This window comes from Notechis scutatus, chromosome 4, assembly GCF_049901735.1.
Source record: "Notechis scutatus isolate UNSWTSFEM ecotype Mainland chromosome 4, rNotScu1.2, whole genome shotgun sequence".
Taxonomy (NCBI): Eukaryota; Metazoa; Chordata; class Lepidosauria; order Squamata; family Elapidae; genus Notechis; species Notechis scutatus.
This window is the reverse complement of record NC_142012.1, coordinates 137,487,200-137,515,067: the sequence shown is the minus strand read 5'-3', so window position 1 is coordinate 137,515,067 and position 27,868 is coordinate 137,487,200. Positions and strand designations below refer to the sequence as shown.

The 27,868-nt window shown below is 36.1% G+C and overlaps 1 protein-coding gene across 1 annotated transcript in view; it reads right to left on the bottom strand.

The window, feature by feature from the left end:
• Nucleotides 1-27,604, bottom strand: part of COL4A3 (collagen type IV alpha 3 chain) — a 78,845-nt gene extending 51,241 nt beyond the window's left edge. Inside the window, exons 1-17 of the mRNA XM_087965048.1 lie at nucleotides 27,468-27,604; nucleotides 16,227-16,283; nucleotides 11,465-11,554; nucleotides 10,599-10,643; nucleotides 9,660-9,704; nucleotides 9,393-9,455; nucleotides 9,167-9,220; nucleotides 8,476-8,502; nucleotides 7,228-7,308; nucleotides 5,761-5,823; nucleotides 4,344-4,379; nucleotides 4,184-4,225; nucleotides 3,379-3,456; nucleotides 2,227-2,289; nucleotides 1,489-1,545; nucleotides 1,144-1,188; nucleotides 392-445 (exon numbers count right to left, since the gene is read on the bottom strand). Of these exons, the coding sequence (XP_087821174.1) occupies nucleotides 392-445; nucleotides 1,144-1,188; nucleotides 1,489-1,545; nucleotides 2,227-2,289; nucleotides 3,379-3,456; nucleotides 4,184-4,225; nucleotides 4,344-4,379; nucleotides 5,761-5,823; nucleotides 7,228-7,308; nucleotides 8,476-8,502; nucleotides 9,167-9,220; nucleotides 9,393-9,455; nucleotides 9,660-9,704; nucleotides 10,599-10,643; nucleotides 11,465-11,554; nucleotides 16,227-16,283; nucleotides 27,468-27,578 (1,011 nt within the window). The 5' untranslated portion in view covers nucleotides 27,579-27,604. The remainder of the gene's footprint in view (nucleotides 1-391; nucleotides 446-1,143; nucleotides 1,189-1,488; nucleotides 1,546-2,226; nucleotides 2,290-3,378; nucleotides 3,457-4,183; nucleotides 4,226-4,343; nucleotides 4,380-5,760; nucleotides 5,824-7,227; nucleotides 7,309-8,475; nucleotides 8,503-9,166; nucleotides 9,221-9,392; nucleotides 9,456-9,659; nucleotides 9,705-10,598; nucleotides 10,644-11,464; nucleotides 11,555-16,226; nucleotides 16,284-27,467) is intronic.
• Nucleotides 27,605-27,868: the final 264 nt, after the last annotated feature.

Sequence of the window (27,868 nt, the reverse complement as noted above, 5' to 3'; positions counted from 1 at the left end):
TTATATCCATGACTTGTTTTACTTCTAGATGTCCATTTGTTTCCCAGGTCTCCTTGAAGATTTATTTCTGCCAAAGCTTTTTGTAATACTTGTGGTAAAAAATCAATAACCTTATAAAATAGTTAGTAGTAAAGTATATTACTATAATGGAGCAAGTATACAAGAGTAAAATAAAGAGATTTATTATATCCAGTCCTTTGCAAACCATTTCCAACTACTATTCTAGAATTATATTGAGTACTGAATTTCCTTCTTTATGACATATACGGTAAATGGAAAATAGGCTAACTAGATGACATTGTATCTGGAATGAACAATTAAATCCAAATTATTGAATAGTGCTTGATCAGGAAAAGAAAATATTGAAAAAACCTCTCTCTTTTTTTCTTACCTTAGTTCCAACTTTTCCAGGCAATCCTAGCAAACCCTTTTCACCTTGTTCTCCCTGCAGAAATATAATAGGTATTAAATGAGGTTAACATTCTCATACTGTAAACTCTAAATGCCATTTTTCTGTTTATAATATTAGTTTGAAAAATCAGTCCACACTGGGCAGATCAATTTTCTTTTAATTATTTACTTTGAACTCCATTCTTTACCTATTTTTTTTGTTTCCCATTTTATTTTCTCTTCTATTATAAATCTAACATTTCAAATGTTTTGCTGTTTGACATTTTCTTCTAGATTTTAGATTTTGGTTTTATTTATTTTCTATTTGTTTCTTCCAGAGCAGTTTAGTTGGGATTACCTAGTTTGGCTTCCTTTACTTACCAAAGTCCAGAATCCATGGTGTTATTCCAAGAAACTGCAAGTAACACACTCAACTAAAGGGGGGGGGGGGAAATCTGCTAAAGGAGCAGATTTTTGCAATCTTACTCAACCATATAAACATTTCTCTTTGACCCTTTTCTGCAATTGATCTTAGTATTTATTAATTCACCTCTATAATTTGAACATTGTTATGTAAGTCATTTTTTTTGCCAGTAGCACACTGCTTTTGCACACCTGAAATATTGCTATTATAGATCCATTTGGAATGCAGTGTCGTTAGAGTTGGGCAGTATATACATGTAATTAATAATAAATTTAATAATAATTCTTATCATTTTATGACATAAAACAATTTCAATATTTTCTTGTTACCCGTGGACCAGGTGAGCCAGGAGCACCATTCTTTCCTGCCCTGCCCTAATAAAAGAAATAATAAAAGGAACATTAAGTAGTATACATTGTGATATAATACAGCATATGATAACCATAAGTTAATAATATTTATAAACTTGTACTGAAGCAAACTATTTTAATCTAATAAAGCATGATTTAATAAACTGAATACATAGAAATGAAGGTCTAATGTTCTCCATTTTTATAAATAGGTGAACATCCAAAATTGGCAACTAAAGACATAAATTTAAATGTGGGATTGAAAACAGTTTCCACAACAACACATGGTTTTCATAAAGGTTTGTCAAAAAGAGTTATGTATACCTGATGACCAGGGTCTCCAGGATCTCCTTTTATAGTATGGGAATCACCATGTAAACCCTAAAAAGATTCCCCCAAAACAATATATTTTAATTCATGTTAATGCACTAGGCATACAAGTTGCAAAACTGAATTAATTCTTTAACATCTGGAAAATACAAATGCTGATGTTAATAAATCTTAATTATTTTTAGCAACAGAAAATTTGTAATGCAATATTTAATGTCACAGAATGGTATATGGTTCAAATTTTTCTTCTTGAAGGAATTGACATGTACAGAATAGAAGACACTTCCACATAAATATTCCAACAGTATATATAAAATATTAATTAATATTTATCATTCAACATTTTTTAGACAAAGAATGTGCTGGTATCTGCTGCACTTAAATGACCAAGCATTGTTCACCCTGCTTTGTCGCCCCCCCCCCCCACCCCATCTTTGTTTCCATTACTGTGTGTTTGGGATCGGTTGCCTTGTTCTTTGTTTGGGTAAATGTAATTTTAATGTTTGCATTTTCATTTTGCAGTATGCAGATAAATAAAGTCAGGTGGACATTCTTTATTCTGTGGGTGTAAAGTCAGGTGGACATTCTTTATTCTGTATATCCAAGGTCCGTGGGATTCATAACCCTCCCAGGATTGATCAAAGTCATGAAATTAAAAATATGATCATAATTGAAATATATTATTATGGGGACTTTAGGTGGCAACTCAGATAACAATGAAGAACAACCTACCGGTTCTCCTGGGGGTCCGGGATATCCTGGAGAACCTTGATCTCCTTTATCTCCTTTTAATTCCTGTAACAAAGGCCTTGAAGTTACTCTTTATTCTCAGTGCTTTTTTTCACCATTCTCTTATCAAGCAGCAGCACCGGCATCTTCTCTCCCTCTTTCCTTTCCCATTTTTAAAAAAGCTTCTCTGTAGATCAAAGCTAAAGCCAAGTTAGTATTTTCATTCTTTTAAAGAATTTTTATTCTTCGTTTCATTCTTCTAGAGGACAGGGAGGAGGAAGAAGTAGCAGGGGACAACCTCTGAAGATTTTTTTTTCCTTTAAAGATATGAATTCAGAATTTGTGTCTTGCTTCCTGATAATCTATTCCAGCAACACTATTTCCTCCCTCCAGTGGATATTAAACAACAAAAGAATTACTCCTAGTTTGTTCCCAGGCTTAGAAACCAATCGATTACATATACCTTGGGCATTAAGTGATTTGCATGAACTTATCAATTGTTCATTTATATTATTTATATGCAATCTTGAAGCTTGTCCTTTTTCTCTAAATCCAATACCCATTAATGATCCCCCCCCCTCGGTGGTGTATTTTCTAACAGCAATATTTTAAAATATGGTCTGATGCCAGATTGTTTCTCGCCCCCTTCAAACTCTCTAGGCCACTGTAGATGAAACATCATTTGCTAAGCTTCAATTGCTTTTCATTTTCTTCTATTCAGCAGGAAGAGGAAGGTATATTTCCTTTTTAGCCTGTTTTTGATACTGTTGAAGGAAGGAAGGAAGGAAGGAAGGAAGGAAGGAAGGAAGGAAGGAAGGAAGGAAGGAAGGAAGGAAGGAAGGAAGGAAGGAAGGAAGGAGGGAGGGAGGGAGGGAGGGAGGGAGGGAGGGAAAAGAGGGTGGTGGTAATAATGTTGCTGAAAGCAGTCCTACTGCATCTCTCATAGTTATCCTGGTTAGGTGGGGCAGCCTGACATGATGAAAGAGATCCTCCCTTTCCTTAAATGGTGACAGACAGCATGCATAAGCAACCTTATTCTAATTCTAATTCCAGATCCCATTTATTAAAATATTTCTTTAAGCACAGAACTTCCCAAAAACCATATAAATACAGCACCGCATACTGTACTGAATCTTAACAATATTATGTTGTTACCGTTGTATTTTCTGCTCCAGTTAATGTTATAATAACAGTTCCAGATGGTCCAGGAGGACCTATTAGTCCACAATCACCCTGAAATAATAATTAAAAAGTGTTATTAAAATGGACTTGATAAATTAATAGAAGATAAATTAATGGAAGATAACAATCACTGGTTAACAGTCAGCATGGCTACTAAGCAATTCTTAACACAAATGGGGTTTATTGGCCTCATGATCTGCAGAATACTTGGATAAATAGACTATTTCTTGATCAAGCAGGCTTTTCTTCTACTCTTCACTATTTCCATGTACAATTAGAGTATTTATGCTAACGAATAGCGTTTGGGAAACATTCTTACAGAACAGCAATAGGGTAGACAAATGTGTTTTTATCATCAAATTAAGAAAATTAAGAAAGTTACTAGTTCCTATAATTCATAGGTTTAATTTAAATTGATTTTTATTTTTATTGGGTTAAAAAAACAATTATACAAATATCTCCTTTGTATTTCATTTATTGGAAATAGTAACTGACTGCATTAAATAAATCACAACTAATCTTATCCTGCAGTTGCAGTGATTAAAATATATATTTCAAACAAAGTTAATTTACATAAATCCAGTTTAATTAGACAATTACTCTGAGGTTCTTCAAAATTAATTCTCCATAAAATAGCTTACTGACTATGAAATGAATTTGGCAAAGAATGATAAGGATTTAAGTTTAAACCAGAGATATATTTTGTTCAATTAGTGGGAAACCTAAAAAAATAGAAATATGTTAGTTTAATTATAGTAAGAGAATTATGTATACTTACCTTTATTCCTTTGGATCCAATAACATTAATACCCATGATACCCTAGAAAGCAAAATCTTCATTTAAAATGCATTCAAAAGTCTAAAGCAATGACACTATGAGTAAATGATGCTAGGATAATTATTTGTATTGTTCATTTATATCATAACTCTAACAATACCTTGGGCCCTGGAGGTCCTGCTCTTCCTGCTGTGCCCTAAAATGTACAAACACAAATAAAACTGGATTTTTTTTTTATTATAAATGCATTACAAGAATACATTAATTGTTTGAAAATAACAAGAAAAATTGCAAATATTAATATTTTCTGTACAATAGTTTACTGGAAGTATTAGAATATGGATGCTGTCTATTACCACATTAATTGATGAACTTGTATTACTCTATCATTAAATATGCTTTCTGGACCAGAGGCCACTGCTGGAAGAACAGGCAGAGTCAAAAGCCAGGAAATTGGCCAGCTGTAGGTCTACTTGGAGCTACTTGCTTCAGTGATTCATGCGCTCTTCCAGTAGTCTAAATCCAGTAATCTGGATCTAGACTACTGGAATGCACTCTATATGGGTCACTTGAACATCACTTGACAACTCATATTTTATCAAACACTTGATGCTGTCACCATGCAGCACCAATTATGAACCCTACACTGGTATAAGAAGAATTCAAGATCCTGCTTTTAATCTATAAAGCTTTATATAGATTGGTATCTGGGTTCCTTCCCCAAGAAAAGTTAGAAATATTCCCTAAATATTCCCCTAGTTCTCTGGAATGGCTTCTTCCTAGAAATGAGATTGGCCTCATTCTTAACAGGCTTCCAGGAACAAGTGAAAAAGGAATTATTTCGATAGATCTTGGAGTGATTTTTTATGTAAACCGGGTTATGTCATATGTTTTAATTAAATTTACCATGAATGGGAAAATGTTTAAATATTTTTTATTACTGTGAACTTTCAAGAATTGCAAGATGTGGCAGTATATGCATTTAATAAAAACATGCTAATAAAATGCATTAATATACAATATCACAGGTAATATAGAACATCATGTATTTATGTGAATAGACATGTATAAACGATGAAATTCTCAAGAACCACTAAAAGTAGATTTCAAAGTAAAACAATTTGCTTAGGAAGATTTTGCTTATGCAGTTTGTAGTAAGATACCATAAAAAGACTTTGAAGAAGACAAAATAAAAAATAGTTCCCCAAACAAGAGAGAGTTCCCAGGCAAATGAGACAAGAGCACTCTGATAAGAAATGAAGAAGGTGTGAGAAAAACTGGTTGAGCTTTAACATATTGTGAGAAAAGGACAACTAGATCCTAAAATAATTGCAAGCTTCAAATTAACAATATATAATAACGCCAGCTGAACTGATTTTGCAAGTATGGCAAAATATTTGCAAACTGCTCAGCTGACTGATTTATACAAATGAAGCTTTGTATAAAAGCTATGTAAAGGTATATAAATAAAGGTATAAAATGTATCTTCAAGATAACAAAATATTAAATTCAGCTTCCAAGTAGAATAAAAGCTAACATTCTATTTAAACTTCTACAAACAATTTAAAATTTCTTACTGGAAAACCGGAAGGGCCTTGTGGTCCAATTGTCCCAGGTAATCCTTGAAGGCCTGGCTTACCCTTTAAGAGATAAATAACTATTTAACATTTATATCAGTCATCAATATTCTTCCTTTTCTTCCCCATTAACATAGATTCAACTTAATTAATACATGTAGTGAATTTATCATTCCACTAAAGAATAGAATAGAATAGAATAGAATAGAATAGAATAGAATAGAATAGAATAGAATAGAATAGAATAGAATAGAATAGAATAGAATTCTTTATTGGCCAAGTGTGATTGGACACACAAGGAATTTGTCTTGGTGCAAATGCTCTCAGTGTTCATAAAAGAAAAGACATTCATCAAGAGTCAAGAATCACAAGGTACAACACTTAATAATACTCATTGGGTACAATAAGCAATCAAATCATACCAGGAAACAGTCAATATAAATCTTAAGGATACAAGCGACAAAGTTACAGTCATACAGTCACAAGTGGGAGGGGATGGGTGATAAGGAGTGATGAGCAGATTAATAGTAATAGTAGTGCAGACGTTTTAAATAGTTAGACAGTGTTGAGGGAATTATTTGTTTAGCAGAGTGATGGCATTCAGGAAAAAACTGTCCTTGTGTCTAGTAGTTCTGGTGTGCAGTGCTCTGTAGCATTGTTTTGAGGGTAGGAGTTGAAAGAGTTTATGTCCAGGATGTGAGGAGTCTGTAAATATTTAGTTGTTTATTTAATACTTTGTTAATTGCACAGTAATAGGATTTTAAATTATAACATATAAAGTACTGACATTGACATTGATCCTACAGTTCCTTTATACTTATAGAAACAGATTTTCTGAATTTTTTTTGACTGAATGGAAACTTTCCTCCTGAGAAGAAAAGAACCTTTTAATCAAGACTATAATATCCAATCCTTTGAACCTAGCTTATAATAAATATCAAAAGCAAAAGAAGAAACATTTTTAAAAATGAAAGAAACCAGGTTTAACATTAGGAATGTAAACAGCACTAAGTGTAATGTAATATGTTTATGTCTGATGTACTAAGTAAACTTGTAAACCCCAATAATCATAGAATAGATTGGTGTTATTTAAAGTGAAAAACATTTTCAGAATTGGAGTCCCAAGTATTCTGAAAGTATGAGGTTCAAGACTGGTAATATATAAAATTGCCATCATTATAATTAAATAGTCTAGTGATCATCTACCATGGCAAGGCATTTTTAGATTAGGGACCACACCTTCTCTTCCTTCCTTTGGGCCTACAAAATGTATACCTAGTGACACTCTTTTTTTGGATGCATAATTAATAAACACAATAGCCCCTGACTTCAGAAATCCTGATTTTGCATCATATAATATTATTCTAATTTAAATAAAGATTCTGTGATTTCCAATTCAAATTAAACTGAATATATATCTTCATTTTTCTATACAATTATTTTTCAGAATACATATTTCAAGCTTACCTGAGATCCAGGCACTCCTGGAAATCCAGGATTACCTTTGGAAGAACTGTAACCTTTACTGAATCCATTTTCAGAAGTTCCCTTAAGAATTAAATGAAAAAAACAACATTCCATTGATCAGAATGGCAGAATTAAATGTAGCAAACATATTTTGATTAACTGTTTAATGGTAATTAGATGATATGAAAGAATGACTAACTAATGATTAACTAACTAAACTAATCAAGGAGAGAAGCAACCTAGAACTAAGGAGAAATTTCTTGACAGTTAGAACAATTAATCAGTGGAATGACTTGCCCTCAGAAGTTGTGGGTGCTCCAACACTGGGATTTTTAAAGAAGAGATTGGACAGCCATTTGTCTGAAATGTTATAGGGTTCTCTGCCTGAGCTTGTTTTGAGGGCTGGACTAGAAGACCTCCAAGGCCCCTTCCAACTCTGTTATTCTGCTACTCTGTTATTCTATTCTGATTGGTAATAGAAAAGCAGAGATCTTATCATTTCCCTTGTCCACTCTTATTCCTTTCATTCACAACCTGCCTGAAAACTTCATGAGATTAATGAACATTCTTGTGAGCGAATACCACCACAAAGAAATAATATTGTACCAATGTTGTAAATGTAATGCAATCTTGTATATATTATGTTTACTCCCTCCTCCCCCACCCATATTTTATTGGTGGGCAATAACAAAAAAGCACACCAACAGAACTTTGCACAATCAGTATAAAGCTGTGTCCCTCGTGTTGAAATTGGTACTTAGACTAAGGAGATTCAAAGTTAAATTCCCATCCATCCATCCAGTAAAGCAGCTCAATTATTTTATTTCAAGGGCTTTTTTGCTATGGGGATAAAATTAGGATTGATTCCCTTGAATATTGGTTTCTGCTCCCAGAGAAAGTGTGACATAATAAAGAATAATATTGATAAAATGATAGCAAGATTGAAAAAAACATTGAGCAGAATACAGTAATATAAGAGGCAAAGACTTAGTGTAAGGAAATGAAAACCATGTCTGTAGGGGGACCAAGGGGACAAGTGACAAACCATGGATTGTGAATGTCCCAACAAAAACTACAATTACATGCAACTCAATCCCAACAAAACTACAATTTCATGCAATGTCAACCGCAAGTAAGGAAGGATAGGGTTCATATCATTATTGTGGACTCATCCTAGTTAAGAATGGATACCTATATTCCTAGGCTACTGTAGATTATTATTTCACTTCTTTTGCTTAAATGTCTTACCTTTTCTCCTTTGATGCCCTTAGGACCCTAGATAGAGAGAAACACATTATAAAACCATCATATGGAGAGAGAAAAAAGCACATTTCTAAAACAGGGACATAGATATCTAGTGAAATATTCAAAATTGCAAAGTATCTCTAACTGCTGCAAAAGACCACTGGAAATGACAAAACTATAGGAAATGAGAAAAATAAATCATTGCCTAATTAATTCTATATTTATGACTGGTCAGAAGTAAGCAGCCCTGACAATGGTGTTATCAACAGTATGCTGGCCTCTGTCAATTCTCTCTTTGTTCCCCCTAAACTTGTTCACCTCACTTCATTCATGGTTGGCTCAGGAATTTTGGGAGTTGAAGTCCACAAGTCATAAAGGGGCCATAGTCCCCCACCTCTGCTCTAGAGGTTTAGGAAGTCTCTTCTATTCTTATATTCAGAGGAACTGTGAAAGCCTTTATATTTCAATGAGTTTTTGGCTCCAGTTCATTGATGCACAGCAGTTCATACCTGCATATTTTTGCTTCCTATATCTTGAATTATTGTCTTATCATTTATATACTCTTGATTGTGTATTGCTTTGTTATACAAGGTTCAGTATGATAGGTTTGGATGATTAACAATTACAGGAAGAAAATAAAGTTTTTTTTTAAAAAAAATGAATTTCTTAAATGGCATATTTGACCAAAACTTACTGGTAATCCTGGAAGTCCCCCCTGTCCTAAGAGTCCTGGAAAACCTGGATCACCCTGGATGAAAGAGAAAGAGAAGATGGCAAGAAAGGAACTCTCAAGGGTCCCTAGATAGCATGCTCTGTTACTCCATGTGCACATCCTATTCCAAATGCATCAGAGCTAATATTTTACTCATTTTACAACTTGCATCTTAATGTAACGCTATTCATTTCTGTTTCATTCTTACCTTTGTTCCATTGCATCCTGGTATACCTGGAGATCCATGAGGACCAGCATTTCCAGGTTCACCCTGAAAGTATTTACAAGATTGTCAAAGTAACCATTAATACAATTTCAAAGAACTCAGAGTATACTTATGACTTTGGCAGACAAGTTGGCTTGTAAAAGTTGGATGTAATACATATATTCTTCTGAAAAGTTAGACATAGAAATAATAAGATGCTTAACTAAATGCAAATATCCAGATTGGTTCAGTAAATGTTGTTATACTTACCGGAAGACCTGGAGGACCAGAGTAACCAGGAACTCCTGGCTTACCCTAAGGATAAAACAATAAAGGAAGAGAAAAAAACATTGCATTAAGAATGAATTTAAAACTGAATCATTGGATATCATTTTAAAATACAGGTAGTCTTGAACTATAGCAGCTCATTTAGTGACCATTTGAAATTACAACAACACTGAAAAAAGTGACTTATGACTGTTTTTCATACTTACAATCATTACAGCATCTCTATGGTCACATCAAAATTCACATGCTTGGCAACTGACTCATATTTATGACAGCTGCAGTGACTTGAGGTCATGTGATCACCTTTTATGACCCTCTGACAGTAAACTTAATGAGGAAGCCAGATTCACTTAGCAACATGTGCACAGCTACAGTGATTCATTTAACAATTGTGGCAAGAAATATTGTAAAATGGGGAAAATTATTTAACAACTATCTCACTTAGCAACAGAAATTTTGGGCTCTATTCTGATCATAAATTGAGGACCACCTGTAGATTAAACAGATAGTTCATTCATTCCAATTATTATTAAAATTTCTTAGAGTCCTTTAAAAGGTGCCAACTGAAGTTGCAAGCAAAATAGTCATCATCTCCCATAGGTCAAACCCTCCAGGGAAAGCTCTCTTGATGTCACCTGATAAAGAGTCACTGTTTGGAGTGCCTATGGATGATCTCCCATCTTCTTATCCAGAGAGATTCCAAACAGATGATCTACTCACCAGTAGATCACCAGTACTCACTTTTTTGCCATATTCATTGACTCTGCTTTTGCAGAACCACCATTTCTTCCTTGGAAGCATTTCATTACATTTAGTCTGTTACAATTTAATTGCATGTGGAATGTGATCAACTTTTGATATTGTGCCAATTATTTTTAAATGCTGATTATTATTTTTAATATATTATAATGAAATACCAACCCTTGAACCTTTAGCTCCAGCAGGACCTACTGGCCCCGAAAAACCCTAGAAAATAAAGGAAATAAAATAAAGTAGAATTAATTGGATTAAAATATTATCTTTATGCAGAAAGCTCAGTCTAGCCAAAAGAATCAAAATTCATTTATTTATAGACTATTTAAGAGCTCATATCACATTTGAGTGAGGCACATTTCTGAAAGCATACCACAGAAGTATGATGTATTTTAAACGCTAAGCATGTACACTTTACAAAGTGGTGGTAGACCAATTGAAGATGGGCATTGTCTTCTCTTTGCTCTATCTAGCCTAGAAATGAAATGTTAGACTTCAGGTCCATTGTCAAGCTCATATATAAATGGAAATGGCGGAATAGAAAGTGAAATTTCTTGTTTCTAGACTCCTCTGATATAAACAACGTTAGGAACAAAAAATCAGATCCACACGGGAAGAGTTCAATTGGCTATTTTATTATGGGGTCCTTGGTACTCTTTGAGCTTGCTGGTTTTCTTGCAGATGTTCCATTACCAAACTAGATAACATCATCAATGGTAGCCCACAGTTCAATCCTAAACTATAAATATTATCTTCTATCAGCTATTTTACTGCTCAAGCTTATAATACAGGAATCTTCTCAGATTATCAGTTTGCACCTGGGCCAGACTAAATAAGATTCAATGATATTCAAGGTGGGGGGGGGGGGTAGGACTTTGTCCTCTTGGGCCCAGATAGGGGTTCTCTGATAGACTCCTCCCCATGGCTCATGGCTTTGGCAATGAGCTATGAATACATAAACATTTACTTTTCAGCATTATCTAAAAAATCAGTAATTCACTCATTGATATGCAATCATAGTAGATTATAAGTACCTTAGGTCCTTGTGGTCCAGGAGGACCCTCTGGACCCTGGAAGCCCATCTGACCAGGTAGACCAGGGTAACCAGGAAAGCCCTTTTCTCCCTGTAAATACAATCTATTTAATATATTATTTTTAGTTATTCTACAAACTCGGAATAGTGCTATTCATTGTGTAAATTTCTGGAAATTGGTTTTCTTCATTAAATATATACTCATGTAGATAATAAAAATATACACAGGCAGAAGATCTCTATATCATCAAATAAACTGGAAGCATTCTGCTTTGTATAATCCATCACATAAATACATGAATATGTGTTCTGTCTCACCTTTCTTCTTTCCAAAAGATGAAAGAGTACAAACTCACACAAACACAGGCAGGCAAGCTGGCTCGGACTTCACAGAGTTAATTCTTTGGAACTGATAATGTCCTTGGCATTCCAACACGCTCTGCCTGCCAAGTCTGAACTGATAACAAGTAAAAAGCTACTTCCAGAAAATTACAAGGCAGACCATAAAATCATTCACAAAGAAAACCTGAAGCAAGATTAAACTTTGTCCCGTACAAAGTTCCAGCCGAAAACACACCCACTTTTATCCACTGTGGGGTGTGGCTCAATGATTCAGCTCACTCTCTGACCCTCCCACGGCTCCTACGTTGCTGCTCACGTTTCTTCCTACGACGCTGCTTAGGATCAAGCCAACATTCTTCCTCTTGACTCCCTGTCAGGGGCTGCTCCGATATGCCTTCCTCCTGATTAATCTCAGGCTGTTTCTCTCGGTTGTCTGATGAAACCTGAGGCATTATCAGGGAGGAAGGCATTGCCAGAGAGGAAGGTCCTGGGGAGGAAGGCATTCCCAGTTCCTCCTCCTCATTTTCCGAGTCCTCTTCCTCTAACAGCACAGGCTCGGGAATCGGATCCACAACAAATATGTATATGTGAAAACTCATGTCGAAGGAAGATGCAGTCCTTAAAATGGATGCACAGGAATGTGGATATATTGGAAATAAAAAGAACTTCATTAACTTTCATTACTAGGTAGATAAAAATATGCATGCCATTCATGATCCATTCTAAGAAGAAGCGTATTAAAAATATATTCAAGACTAGAGCACCAAGCAGAATTCAACCAAGAAAGATCTATAATATTCCAAACAGAATATTGTATGGTCAGATGTTCTCATTTCAAGAGAACATCTGACCAGAATCAGAAAGATAACACTTCTACTGTTAAATAGACTGAGTTGTGAACCTCCTTATTATGGAAGTTCCTAATGGATCTTAATACATTTTTCAGTGCAAGAAAAGTCTAATCACACAGTGAAGAAAATAGCATCCCTTGAGAATTTCTGGTAGGACCAAAGGAACTGGATGGTGAAGAGCTGGTTCTGATATAAAATAATAAAAGCCACTGTACCACAATGTGAATGCTTTCATGGTCTCTGTTGCTCTCTCTACCTGGGACTTCTAAAAACATGGCACCTCCCTAAGTATTATGACTGGATTTGGCTGTGGAAGATATTGATTGATTTAAACTATTACGTGCCAGCAAATTAGTCTTGACTCAAACACCACATAGGGAGAACTTCTGCAGAATACCCTGTCCCCAGTGTGTCCCCTCAATCCTCCAGTTGTGCACTGATCATTGCCCTCTCTTGCACTTGCATGAAATGAAACATTTGCCATTGTAAGTAAAGAGACTATCCACCTCCAACACCTTCCCACTTTATATAGTGCCTGGTTGCTTTAGCTGGGCAACTGGGATGACCCCGTATAGGAATCTATACTCCCAGGATTATTTCCTCATTATTCCTAGTGCTTCCCTCCCTGTAATATATATGAGGGAGCATCAAAGGACTTGGGGGGGAATATTTTTTTTCCATTAGAGCCTAATTTTGTTTTTGGGGTTTTGATTGATTTTGTTTTGTGTTTTGCATGCAACTAAAGTAGAGGTACTTTCAATCACTTTTTTCTTCCAATTTTACATATTTAATGATTTCAAATTCACTAAGGGCCCTTCTTTGAATGTTTGCATGTTAGCTAATTTTGCTTCATCTTTCTGAAATGTTTACCTATTTAATTGCCATTCAAAAAGGGCCCTTAGTGAATTTGAAATCATTAAATATGTAAAATTGGAAGAAAAAGGGGATTGAAAGTACCTCTGCTTTAGTTGCATGCAAAACACAAAAACAAAATCAATCAAACAGAATGCCCGTTCAATTGTCTTGCTCTGCTTCCTTAGTATGATATGATTTGCCCATAAGTCAACATTATAAATTAGATTTCCATCATTTTTAAATGCCCATTTTTGGTTGAATGTCTGCAATATATGGAAGCTGTTTCACCAGCATAGCAATGTTGTACATTGATCTCATAATGTGAATTTAGAGTTGCTGTGGTATTTTGCTAAATTAATGTGCCTGCTCAACATTATTATTTTCTGCATTTATTTTTGTATAATTGTGCTATCCCAGAATTCACCACTTGGGGGTGTATGTTATTGTCCACAGCAGACAAAAACCATTCTTCTGCAATAAAGCTTCCTAAAAATAGTTATTTGAGAAACTAGCAGTATAACTTAGAACATTATTTAAACCTACTTTTCAATTTTTGAGGGTTACCTCCATCATCATGCTTTAATCTGTACTGCAAAACCTTTTTTCTTTCTTTTATTAACACCTTTGGTGACTGAGAACTATAGTTGGACTTAACCATGTAATACCTTTCTGGTCATTGAAAAATTCCCCTACTGAAAGGGGAATTCAGAGAAAGTTCAAGCAACCAATTACTTTAGTGTGCTTGCTAACTAATATACCTTATTTTTTCTTCTTCTGTGAAGAAGTTGTTACAATAATAATTATTTATTTATTTATTTATTTATTTGATTTGCCAATTGTTTACAAGATAATAAGTATAAATGTATACATAGTTGTGAATACATGAAATGGGTACATATAAGAAAAATAAAAGAATAAGAGAAACAATAGGAAAGGGACGGTAGGCACGTTGGTGCGCTTATGCACGCCCCCTACAGGCCTCTTAGGAAAGGGGTGAGGTCAATAGTAGACAGTCTAAGGTTAAAGTTTTTGGGGTTTGGGGAAGAAACTACAGAGTCGGGTAGAGTATTCCAGACATTGACCACTCTATTGCTGAAGTCGTATTTCCTGCAATCAAGTTTGGTGCGGTTTACTTTGAGTTTGTATCTATTGTGTGCTCTTGTGTTGTTATGGTTGAAGCTGAAGTATTCATTGACAGGTAGGACATTGCAATGTATGATTTTATATACCATGCTTAAGTCAGACCGAAGACGGCGTAATTCAAGGTTTTCTAGTTCTAGAATTTCAAGTCTGGTGGCATAAGGTATTTTACAACGAGTAGAGGAGTGGAGAACTCTTCTCGTGAAATATTTCTGGACTTTCTCAATTGTGCTAATATCAGATACGTAATTCTCCACAAGACTGGAAGAAATCCAATCAAATCCTGACTTCAAAGATGGCGTCAGCCCCACAAGGTAGACAAGACCAAGAAACCAAGAAAGCAATGCCATGTAGGTCTAAAGCTAGTCTAATAAAACAACTATAGTAACAGAATCTTGCAAGCCTATATGTGCTTCACTCCCTCACTTCATTGCCATATGAATTAGGAAGGGGCTCATCTGAGACATTTTCTCAAATAAGTTTCTTAGAAAGGACTCAAACCCTGCTTGTCTGATCATCACTTTAGTAACAGCTCTAGGAGCCATCCTTCAGGGTTATTGTCCTTACTCTTACAGATGGAAACTTAACCTGTTGCTATTGAAGATAGCCTTTTTCCTGTTGGGTCCATCCAGTGGTGGGCTGCAACCGTTTTAACAATTGGTTCTGTGACCATGTGCGCAGCATTCAAGATACAGCAATTTGAAGTTCAACTGCTTACCTTCTAGGGCAGCCCTGGTAAGTAGAACAGCTGAGGTGTGGAAAACAGCTGACCCAGAAAGACGGAAATATAGGACGGAAATATAGGAATCAGCTGACCCAGAAAGACGGAAATATAGGACAGGATAGGATGGGTGCAGATGGGTGGGGCCAGCTGATGGTTGGAACTACCTGTCAGCATTCCAGCAAACCTCCATTCCAATCAGTCACTCCGAGACAGACATCATCTCAAAAGTACCTTTATTAGAATAGCACCTGACCATCTGTGGAATCTCGAAACTAAAAGTTTCCTGGACTTCCCACAATGTCCCAAACTACAAACCATCCCCTTTTCCCTCATCATCACATCACATGAACCAATCCCAAAGTAAGTTCCTTTTTGTTTCTGTGCCACACTCTATGATCTTGAACTAACAAAAGAATTCTTTTTTGTTTACTAAGAGCTACTCAATTAAAATCACCCTCTCCCACTTTCTCAAGCTATATGGCAGCGTTGAATAAGGTTTCCAAAGCTGACACTACTAGTTTGCTAAACCCGGTCTGAACCAGCAGCAGCCCACTACTGGGTCCATCTTTTTATGACCAGAAAGGTACTTCACCATAAGGCTACCTATTATTGTGCCCCCTGCCAATTCTGCAAATGTTAAATACTGTTTTAAAAAATACTTGGATTTAATTGTATAGCTTAAAATACAATAAAGTAAGTAATACTGTTTCATTTAATTAATGCTTCTTATACATCCAGTTGCAGTTCCCTTCATATATATATTTTTTGGCCAATAATACATTTTTCTTCTTTTCTAGCAAAAGGACATTGCTATTTATGTGTAAGAAATCCAATTTTTATATAGCTCTTACCTTACTGCCTTTTATTCCATCACAAAAGCATTGGTTTTTGCTGTTGCAGATGCAGTTCTAAAAAGAAAATTCAGTGATTATCATTTATATTCTCATCAAATATTTGCAAACCAAACAACTTTTTCTCCATGTTGTATGGTTTCTTCATTCAATTTCATTGTACACATGTTGTGCATTGACAACAAAGGTTTGAACTTGAACGTGAACTTATATTCCTTACTGGATGGTTCCATATATTACTAAACCTTCTTTTGCACAACTCTTTTTTGTTTAATAGTTTTCTGGATTTTTACACCATTCTTAGCCATAAACATGATACCATAGTATAGGAAGGAAAATGGGTGCAGGGAAAAGTAGCAAGTTCTAAAACATGCTGTATGTCAGGATTCCAGCAATCGCTCTAATTAAGTCATGATTCTCAAGCCAAACTTCAAAAAACTTCAAAGGATCTATTAGACATAGTGACATAATGGCACTGCCTCGGACTGGGTGTCATCATTCACGAGCAAAAGCTCTGATATTTTAGTTACAATCCTTTAAAGATAAGAGTTGGAATGTACTTTCGCTTTCAAACTGCTGCATTGCTCTTCCAGATTTCCTTCCTCCCCTCCCTTTTTTTTATGGCAACTACTAAAACAGGCATAGGAATGTTTTATGAGTTGACACTGTAGGTGAAAAGCCATGGGAAAACACACAGAAAAGTTTCTTCCATAATCCACTAACTCTGCAATGGGTGCAAAGAACTCTCTGTGTTGGAATTTATCAGTAAGAATATTAGCTTTCTAGTTCATCAACTGTACTTGTTGCTGAAGCAACACTTGGGATTCACTTCTCTTGGAAATTATTGGTCATTTTGATGCTTTATCATCACTAAGCAGATCATACTCAGTTAAAGATCTCCACCCTTGTCAGTAGAGAACAATTCTATTCAGGTGCTGACTCAGTGCCTTGTGGCTGTAAAAGCCTGGGTGGAAAGGAACTATCTAACTCAATCCCACTAAGATAGAATGTAATGGGGTTTGAGGCCTTCTAGATCCTTGACTCCGGATGGCACTCCTACAGATAGGACTTCAGTCCAGAATTTGAATACACCACAAGAAAATATAACTGTTTCTGTCACACATCAGGACTGAGTATTGGCTTAAGTTCATAGAATATCTTAACATTAATTGTGTTCTTTAAAGATTTGTGAAGACAATTAACTAGTTGAGATTTGGGGAAGTAAATATTAACAAAAACCCAAACCCCATCATGTCTTTATTCCTTGCTAGCTGACAAAAGTGTAAAATGGATAAGGGGCAGGGGTGGGGTGCTATGGGTTCACCCGGGTTTGGGAGAACCCGTAGCTAATGTTATGGCCGGTTTGGAGAACCGCCAAAACCCACTGGCTCCACCCACACCACCCTCCCCTCCCAGGAGTCTCCACACAGCCCGTTTTGGATGTGAGATAAGTGCAGGGCCCACAAGGAGGCTCAGAGAGGGTGAAAAATGGGCCTCCTGGAGGCTCCAGAAGGCCAGAAATGGCCTCCGAAGCCTGGGGAAGGCAAAAATGCCCCTCCCCCCACTGTGGTGCAGGAAGCTGACTAGGCCACACCCACCATGGCCATGCCCACTCAGCAACCGGGCAGAGAACCCATTGGTGAAATTTTCGAAGCCCACCACTGATAAGGGGACATATCTATAAAATATAAATTTTTGTTGTTTTCCTTTTTATGTTTCTTTTCTCCACTTTTTCTCTTTCCTCTCATAAAGAAATAAAAAAAAAGGAAACCTTGTATTATATCAGAGTTACAAATTTGGGCATAGCAGACATACATAAAACTCTAATTCTTTTCTGGCACCTAATTACTATTGAAACACAGTATTGAATTACTATTGAAACACTGCAGCACAGATAAGTTGCTCTCTGATGGTCTACAGTTGAACCTTGAATGCCTTAGAATTTCACACCTTGAATAATAGGTTGTCAGAACATCCGATTGCCAACCTTTGGTTTGCTTGTTGACCTTGTTTAGCCATGATCATGGACTTCATCTTTATATTGCTAGCCCAAGAGAGCTTTTCTTAGGCAGAAAAGGAAAAAGGGTGTCCATGAAAGTTGATGCTTTCATGGATACATCTATATAATTTTCTTAGCAACAACAGGTCACTGGTTTACCAACTGCATTTTTTCTAGAATTTTTTTAACTCTCTAATGAAGTCTAAAGTCCTGGTATTCCCTGGAAATCTCCCAGCCAGGCCTGCCCTTGCTTAGCTTTCAGATCAAATCAGGCAGCAGCCACCTGCTGAGACAAGCAGAATATAACACAATTTTTCAACTTGATGCTTTCCAGTTGTATTAAACTAGATTTAGCCAGCATGTTCCAACACATCTAAAGGGTCACAATCTGGAGAAGGCTGATACTTTAACAATATAAACAATACAGGAATAATTTATGCAAACAAAATGACTATAATATTAGAAACATAGTCCTTTGTTCAACTACCAAGGCCTTACGTTATCGGGCTAGTTCATATCTATAAATATGCAAAATGTAATTAGTTGTCCAATTCTCATCTCCAGCACTCTTTCTTTTCCCTCTCACTTTTCATTTTAATGGGCAACAGCAAAGATAGTCAGCAACAGCTAGCCACCCAGACAGACACAGATAGACAGGTCTGCTTTCCTGCCTTTCTGAAGATAATTTGGACATGCTTAGAGAGAAATTGCAATTGCACTTGGCATAGTTTCCTAGTATATCTATGATGAGTTCCTCAGAAAGCATCTTGTGTAGGACTCACTCAATCTGCTTATTCAATTGATTTATTTTGATAAAGTTTCATAACATTTTTGTCCTAATAGTGTTCAAAGTTGCCAAGAGCAAACTAAAATAAAATGCAATGAAAATATAAACCAGATTCTGTAACTGAATCAGAAAAAGAAAATTCAGTCTGTGGAACAAAATTCACATTCAGATTAAATGCCTTTTGTTCTTTGGCAGAATGATTTTTTTCTTGGCTTAATTTAATATTTAGAGCTTGAAAGATAATGGGTGGGTGTGTTGGACACACTGACCCTGAATTCCTTGAGGGGGAAGGAGAACGGGGGGAAAAAAGTAATAATTAAAATGATATCTCTCATCATATATTGCCATTATAATGAACCTTTTAATGGTCTTTGGCTATTAAAGGAGGGATAGGTATCCTATGGCCTTCCAAATTTTACTGATTATATCTCCCAACATCATTCTCCATTGGTTACTGGGACATCTGGGACCTGAAATTTAGCACTTTCTAGATGCCACAACTTGCCCATCCCTATGAATCTAAAGAATTTGTGTCTGTGAGAAACAAATATTTTCTAAAGCACTTTTCATACTTCTTGTGATAAATTTTGCTTTGAAAGCCACTCAAGATAAGGTGTCACTTGAACTGAATTGGCAGACAAAACAATCTTCTGAGTTAGACATATCTATACATGCAGCCTAACTAATTAAACTTATATTCATAAATTAAAAATTATAAAATGGGATGCATTTCTAGAAAGATCTGGACATGGCTCAAAGGTGGTAATTGCAAACCAGTAGCTAAAATCATTCCCATTGCTTTGTACTGAAGAGAATAATTATAGCAAAGACACACAGCCCATAATCTTTCTTTTTTCCTTCAACCTGTTTAGTAAGAATAGAAATGTTCCATAAATTTATTTAGCTCTTTAAGCTTCAATGTTCTTTTTCAGCATTTTACTATACAGTAGGCATGCATAAATCTGACTTTATACAGGACAATGCAAAGCATTCAGAAGTGGTGCTTCACAACGTCTATTAGTGGAAGCAAAGCAGCCCTACTGTATATGTTTAAATTTAAATGTTCTCTGAAGGTTTCAAAAGGCTTGAACCATCATCTCATGGTTGTGCAATGCATACAAAGACAACTCTTAAGTTACTGATAGAAAGGCAATAATAACATTACCTTGAGATTCCTAGGAAGCTGGACAGAAGCTAAACATGTAATAAGTATTAAATATATTAACATTGTTGTTTAATTACGAAAAGTAAGTTTATTTTCTGCAGTTTGGAGAATGTTTGTGTTCCAGCAGAAACTATAGCTATGAAGGGATAGTCAATCCACCTTACATCCAGAGTCTTGGTCCTGAGTATAGCATCAATTTGGTTAAGTTGTAAAAGATAGTAACCTATCACATTCACTTTTAGCAAGTGTAGGATTACAAAAGAGAGCATTTTCCCCTCATATTATCTATAAAAACATAAACAAAGGGCCACACATTTCTTGTTCTTTTATTACAACAGAATAAAATTGGCTGGAAGGTTAAAACACATGGAGAAAGTATGTCAATCCTGCAGGACTTTCAAGACTTTAAAGTATATGTGCCATCAACTTAATTTTTGTACACCAGGCAAACTGCCTGGATTGGTCCCTGCAGTTTTCTTGGAAGGTTTTTCAAAAGTAGTTTGCCATTAATTGCTTATGAGGATAAGAGACAGTGACTGACTAAGATCACTCACCTGGCTTCCTGCCTAAGGTAGAACTAAACTTCAGTCTCCCAGTTTCTAGGTTAAACATTACTATATACTCTCTGCTCTTTAAAGTGCCTACACCTTTTTCATTGCATTTTATAAGAATAAAATTAGGCTTATAGAAAAACTACATAACTATTAAGAGATGCACACAAAATTTAATAGATTTAATGCAGGGATTATCTACCACCATCTAATTTCCAATGTTATAAAATGCCAAAATGATTGCTTTGAGACAGAAGCAGTTAAATTTGCCATGAAAATGGACTCCATGAGTGAAAGGAATATGTGCCAGATGTTAGGTAGATATATCAGTGGATGTAGGGGTGGTATAAAGTCAAAATTATGGTCACAAAGATATTTTGTTTTAATTCTGTAAAAGGATGATGGAAAATAAGAAGAATAAAAAATGTAAATAAAGAACTCTCTACCATTCAAAGAGCAAAAGATGTTAGTGTAATCACTATGATTATTTTGAATTGTGAATAGATCAGTATTTTATATTCATCCAAGATGTTCAATCATGCACACATAGACACTTTTCATCTATAGCACATTATAGTTGACTCTTGTGAATTTGGAAACAAGTTGATGGGATTATTATTCCTGCAATTAAGATCCACCATAGAACTTCTCAAAGACTTTTCATATTTACTATTTAATTGAGGCTGAAACCTTTGGTACACTTCAGAACAAAATCCAGTGATATTAAGAATATTCAAGTGGTAGATAATGAATATACTTTTTAATACTTTTTATAAAGTAAATTGATTAGGCCTTCAGCTGTAGGAAAAGTAGAAGAGGTATTTTTTTCCTTTACTTTTACATTTGCTTATTTAGATTTATATATACAGTATATGGTTTTGATTGAACTATATGGAAAAGCTTATTTGATAATTGGTAGCTTTTAAAAATATTCTTTTAAGGGATTTTGAAAGAAGAACAGACAATTCACCATTGCACTCTGTATAAGTTAAACATTTCCACAAATGGTCCTTTTTTCTTCCAGCTCAGGATTTGTACTGCAATGGCTTATTAGAGTCTTCAGTAAATATAATCTAGCAGAGTGAGAAGAGGCTACTGAATTTTCATAGTCCAACTTTCCATCTTACACGCGGTTTTATTTTTTCCCCTAGTCTCCTTGTTTCAAAAGTAAACTTCATGAACCAGTTTTGGCTGCTGGAAATACAAATATTCTGTAATCAGATCACTTTGAACTACATACCTGCCAAAAACCTGCAGTTCCCAGGTTTTTTTTTTCTTAATCAGCAGGATATCTTGGACTATTTGAATAACGTAGATTCTCTGTTTCAAGGAACTGTCTTAATACTTTCTGTATCCTCATGAATAAAAGATGCAGTAAGGTATAATCATGATCTTATACCTCGTTAAAAAAAAGCCTGGATGGGTGGAGGGAGGGATGATAGAAGCAGGAATTGTATGGCTTTCTACTTTGATAGCATATTTTGCTGAAACATAGAGAACTTGAGACATACATTTAGTCGTCAGTTAAATCTATGTACATCTGCATATGAATGGAGCAGTAATTTTGAAAGATTTTAAAATAAGACACTGCTCCAAAAATACTTGTTGCATACGTCAATTAATTTAGTCTTTTTTAATAGTTACATTAGCTTTCTTTCTATTTAGCATCTTACAATATTATCTGGACTGCAAAATCTAGATGTTGGCTACATGGTCAGCAAAGACTTTGAACTCTCTGTATCTCTTTGAAAGCATTTAGTGGACATATGAATTTTTTTTGAATTTTTTTTGAAGCATAGATATATTCTTAAACAATGTTGTCTTCTATAGTCAGAAAAATGACACCTAAATAAGGCTTTAATCCAGAAACCAATTAAACTGCTTCAAAGGAATGTACTTTTAAAGAAGATTTTGCCATGGATAACTCCAGGGTTTTTTGTGTTTTTTTTTTGAAAAAAGCATTTGCATGAAATTACATTCCATTGAAATCAAAACATAATGGTATTTTAACAGCAGGTTCCAGAGTGTTTCAAGATTAAATAGCACACAAGATGGAACAAAAGTACCTTCAGACACTACAGTGAATAATAGTGATATATTTAAAAAATTAGCTCTGCAGATCATTGGATGAGGATATAAATAAATATTTAATCCAATTAAATTCAATGAAACCATCACCAGTATGAAAATTTGTAGTGTTGAATACCAGAATTAACAAACAGATTTCAAGTGCTAATCATCACCTTAAAAGTCCCATGTGTCTTGGGGCTTTGTTACCTGCAAAACTTCTTACTCCAAGCAGAATTTGCTCACCCAAGAACTATCTGCACCCCTCTTGAGGTGTGAGAGGGGGATACCCAGAGGCAATCATTTTCTACAACAGCTCCCCTATAGCTGAACACATTACCCTGGTTATAAGATCATGTCATCATTTCTGATATTTAGAAAGTGGCAGAAAATTTGGCTATTCCAAACACTATCTGTGATGCAGGAATGAAAAGCTGCACTTGTAACTAGTGCTATTCATATGATTGTAAAATATATTTGTGGATTAGGATATTGATCTTGTATTTTTATATTGTTTTGTAGTGTATTATATTGTTTTAAGACACACTGTACATTGCTCTGGCACAGCAGAAAAACAACTAAAACATATATAAATCTACAAAATGATAGAGAATGATTTCCAAAGTATAAAAACTTTGTTCACACAACATGCCAATCTGAAATCAAACAAATCTTATACAACATTAAGAAGAATTTCTATTCATTAAGAAGAATTTCTTTTATGACCCTTAAAGTGGACAAGAGTGAAAACTTTTCTTTCTGTTCCCAAAGCCTTGTGGCCAGCTGAATTCAAGCAACTGGCCAAGGAATGGTCCCAGTTGGGAGCAGGGATACAGAACTTTAAGGCCAGGAATCATCATTTAAGAAAAAGAATATACACATAGCAAGGTACAAACAGTCCATAGTGATTTGAGCAGGAATAAGCTGAACAAGTTTGCTAGAAGCATTTCAATGCCATGTTTTAACGACATTGAAATTATGTAATTTATTTAATTGCATTAGCATTAGCAATGTCATCAAGAATTTTTTTCAAGAATGGACAGGCACTAACTGGTACTATGAAAAGATCAGAACATAAAATTAACAAATAAACTGTTCGTAGGAGTTGATGAAACTATAAAATATAGGGTAGGAGTATGGCATCTATTGACTGGAACGTGTTGTCTAACCACATCAGTTAATTTCATATCAGCCTGTGTTACTACCAGAGCATCCTCAGGGTATGATCAAAATGGCCGAAGTGGCAGCCATGATGGTGAAATCAAAACTCCATCTGTTTATTTTATGTGACATGGATGCCCAATTACTACCTTATTCCACATTCAGACTCAAGCCTAGAGAAAGAGACAAAAAGTGCAGGAGAAGGAGAATGAATAGCTTATCGCTAACCCTGCATTATGAAATGTGTGAAGAACAAGGAGAAGAACAAAAGGTGGGAGCAGAAAGTACTGTGCAAAATGAGGGATGCTTAACTCAACTTTGCTACATAGAAGAGGCTATGAAGAACTGATGTATAGAAAAGCTATACATTTTTAGAATGTCTTAAACTTTCAAATGTTTAGATCTGTTTTTACTTGTGTTATAAGAAGGGAATGTAATGGATTTCTCTTATGCAATTTACGAGCACATAATTGGGAAGCAGTAATAAGGAGCACAATTTCAAATGTTCTGACAGAAAGCCTGATATTCAAGCATTATCTTTTTCAGATAATGCAGAATCATTTACAGTATTTCAAGAAGCTGAGAATTGTTTGCAAGAAGAGTAATAGAAACCCTTTTGTTTCTGTTCAGATTTTATGCCAGGCGTATTTAATCTTAAACCCAGGGACCTCAGGTTTCCCTTGTGGGCAGTAAGGGACTCCTTAAAAAGAAGCTGTGGGCAATACTGGCTCTAAAATATAAATGATGGATTTAGTTATTCTCTAAAAAGGTGTGATATAATTTTCTCCCATATTGTAAGGGTTCTAAAGAATAAGGTGTGATAAGCCTTTACACAAGCTCACACAACTTAAAAGAGAAGAAAGAACCACCACCAGATAACTTTAAAAGAAGGAAAAAGAAGAGGGCAGAGAAGGGGGCAGCTAGCTAGCACCATCTATTTGCACAATGTCATAATATCACATGTCATTTAGATGTCTGAGAACAAAACAAAAAAATCTCGCCATGGCATGAGTCCTAGTTGTGGTTACTGTACATCATATTTTAATTATCTCCAAAGAACAAGAATGCAAAGTCAAGAGTGGAGGGGGGGGGGAGAGAAAGAGAAAGCGGGAAATGCAGGCTTAATTTAGTGGGTCAGCCTAGTCCATAAATCATGAACAAATAGATAGAGGATGGAGCCATTGACTGGCATTGCCAATAAGAAAAGATTGCTACTATATGCTTCTTGAAGATGAGCAGAACAATGGTTTAATGTTGGACAATAGTTGATTATAGTATAATCCTACAAACACGTTTTGCAATTCTATAATATCACTTATAATTATTACGTTTTTGGGGATCACTGTTGAGTAGATGTGTTTAGATATAGCCTAGGAACAAGCTATTGTTGAAAACAGGATGTTGGAGGCTGTGATAAGGCCCTGAAGATACCCTGCTTTTCATACTTTCCTTCACACATTATCACTAAATTCCAAAGTTGTAAATATTGTCATGATAAATTTCATGACAAATAAGCATCTGCTACTTCCTTGGGGTTGTAGTGCCCATGAACATTGGCTGTGTATGTTACATAAACGAAAGCTGAAAACCATTTGAGAAAAAGTTATTTGACTAGGCAGCAAATAATGTAAAACATTTAAACATCCGTGTTCAGGATGCAACAGCTGCCAAACTCCCTCAGTTTGGGAGGATGTTATTGCTGCTTAGGGAAGAGAAACTCTACTTAGATAATTGGTAAAAATGCAAATAATAGTCACAAAAATGCAAAAATGTTAGGGACCACCCACATTCCAGCATGGGAATGCTTTTGGTTTATTTAGCTTATCAGATAATTATCTAGACTTGTTACTAAACTGAAAGAATTATAATTGAAGTTGAAATATTTAGAGATATGTGATTTGCTATGAAAAAGTCCACTTCACCCGATTTTTATGATATTCTGTGTTAAAGAAATAGAACAATTTGAGAGACTGGATCCACACATTATTCTAAATCATGATATATCTTCTTATTTTAATTTAGTACACTGCAAGAACTTTGCCAGTTGTGCATTGGTTGATAAAAAAAATGGCTAGAATAAACCTTGGTAATGTGATACATGAATACACATTCTGGTGTAGTGGTTAAGATGCTGGCCTAGAAACCAAGACAGTGTGAGTTCTAGGCTTTGCTTAGATATGAAAACCAGCTGTGTGAGATTGCATTAGTCGCTCTCTCTCAACCCAACCCATCTCATATGGTTGCTTTTTGGGGGAAATAGGAGACAAAAATATTAGGTTAAGTCTGCCACCTTGAGATAGTTAGATAAATAGGAGAGGGATGGAGGGGGGTGGAGAGAGGAGGAGGAAGAGGAGGAGGAAGAAGAAGAGGAGGAAGAAGAAGAGGAGGAGGAGAGGAGGAGGAGGAGGGTGGAAGGAAGATGATCTTAAGCAATAATCTTTGTATGGACTTTCATCCAAGCATTTATTATCTCTGGGACAAGATAAAGTTACAACTCATCTGTCATTATCTTTCAGTAATTGGTTTCTCCTGAACAGTTGTTTCTAAAAGGCTTCCCCTCCCCCCCATAGAATTTGTTCATCAATTCTAAAGAGAAACCAAACATATTCGCATGTGTCTTTGCCTGTAGTTTGGATGTTTTCAAACTCTTTATCACTGCTAGTCACAAAACAACTCTTCTAGAACTCTGTATTCTATTGCATCCAGAAAAGATTGTGCAGACGAAAGTATCGGGGATCATTCTCTTGTTTATATATGTATTTTTGGTGGCAAATAGGTAATACTTTCCAAGAGAAAGTAAATAAAAGTGATGCTTTGGGCTTCTTGTTTAGCTTTTTGAAAGCGGTCTGCTATACTGTAGGCTGCCTTTCAGATCTTCCCAGATTTGCCTGCACAATGCAATTCATATGACAGCAAAAGACAGGTGCACTGAAGCAAAACACCTCCAGAGAAGACCGCTCTTATTGAACGAAGCAAGTCGCATGTTATCAAACGCAAAAAGGGGGAAAAGGAAAAGGCAACTCACTCGAGAGGACAGCAGAGCATAGAATTTTAAGACCTTACCAATGCAGAAAAGCCAAAAAAAGCCTCAATCATCCTAGCGCGATCCCCTCGCTTCAAACTAAGATTTTCCTGCCTCTTAGACTTGGGCAGAGAATTTTTCAGGCAAAGCAGGGAACTGCGATCTGTCTCTCTTGTCCCCACTTTCAGATAAAGTGTTTCAAAACTAGTTTCTAATGAATTGCACCCACTGTTGGTTTTATCTAACGGAAAAGCAGGATAGAAAACGCTACAAGTAAGCAAAGAAACTTCAAGAGATGAAACCATCTTCCCGGGTGGCAAAGTTGCACTGACATTTCTTTCCGTTAAAGACACCGGAGCCCCGCTGAAAGATACAGTCCCCAGGTGGGGGTGGGTGGGGGTGAGGTGGAGGTGGGGGGGGCTATCCTCCTTCGAGTTACTCCGCAGCGAGAAAGCCGCTTTAGCCCGGTCAGCATCTGACTACACTCACCTTCGCGGCAACAGCAGTAGGGAAGCCGTCCTGCTCCCAGCCCCCCAAAGCCAACATGTAAATGAAGGCTAGCCCCAAGTGCCAGGTTTGGGGGCGCACGGGCCTCTTCATGTCTCGCGGCACTCCTGCCCTTCCTTTCCAGTGTCACAGGTCTGCGGTCCCCAACTTCGCCACGGTCCTGATGTCACTCACTCACTCACTCACCCACCCGGCGCATCCACTCACCGTCCAAGCTCCTCCTCCCTTGGGGTGGCGGGAGGAGAGTAGACAAGCGTGAAAGCGGCAGAACTTTGCCCTAGAGGAGGAAACACAGACGGAGGAGCAGCCGGGCGGGAGCCGAGGACCCCAAGCTTCAGGGGCGGGTCTCCTCCAAGTCAGGTACCCCCGTCGGAAGAACGTGG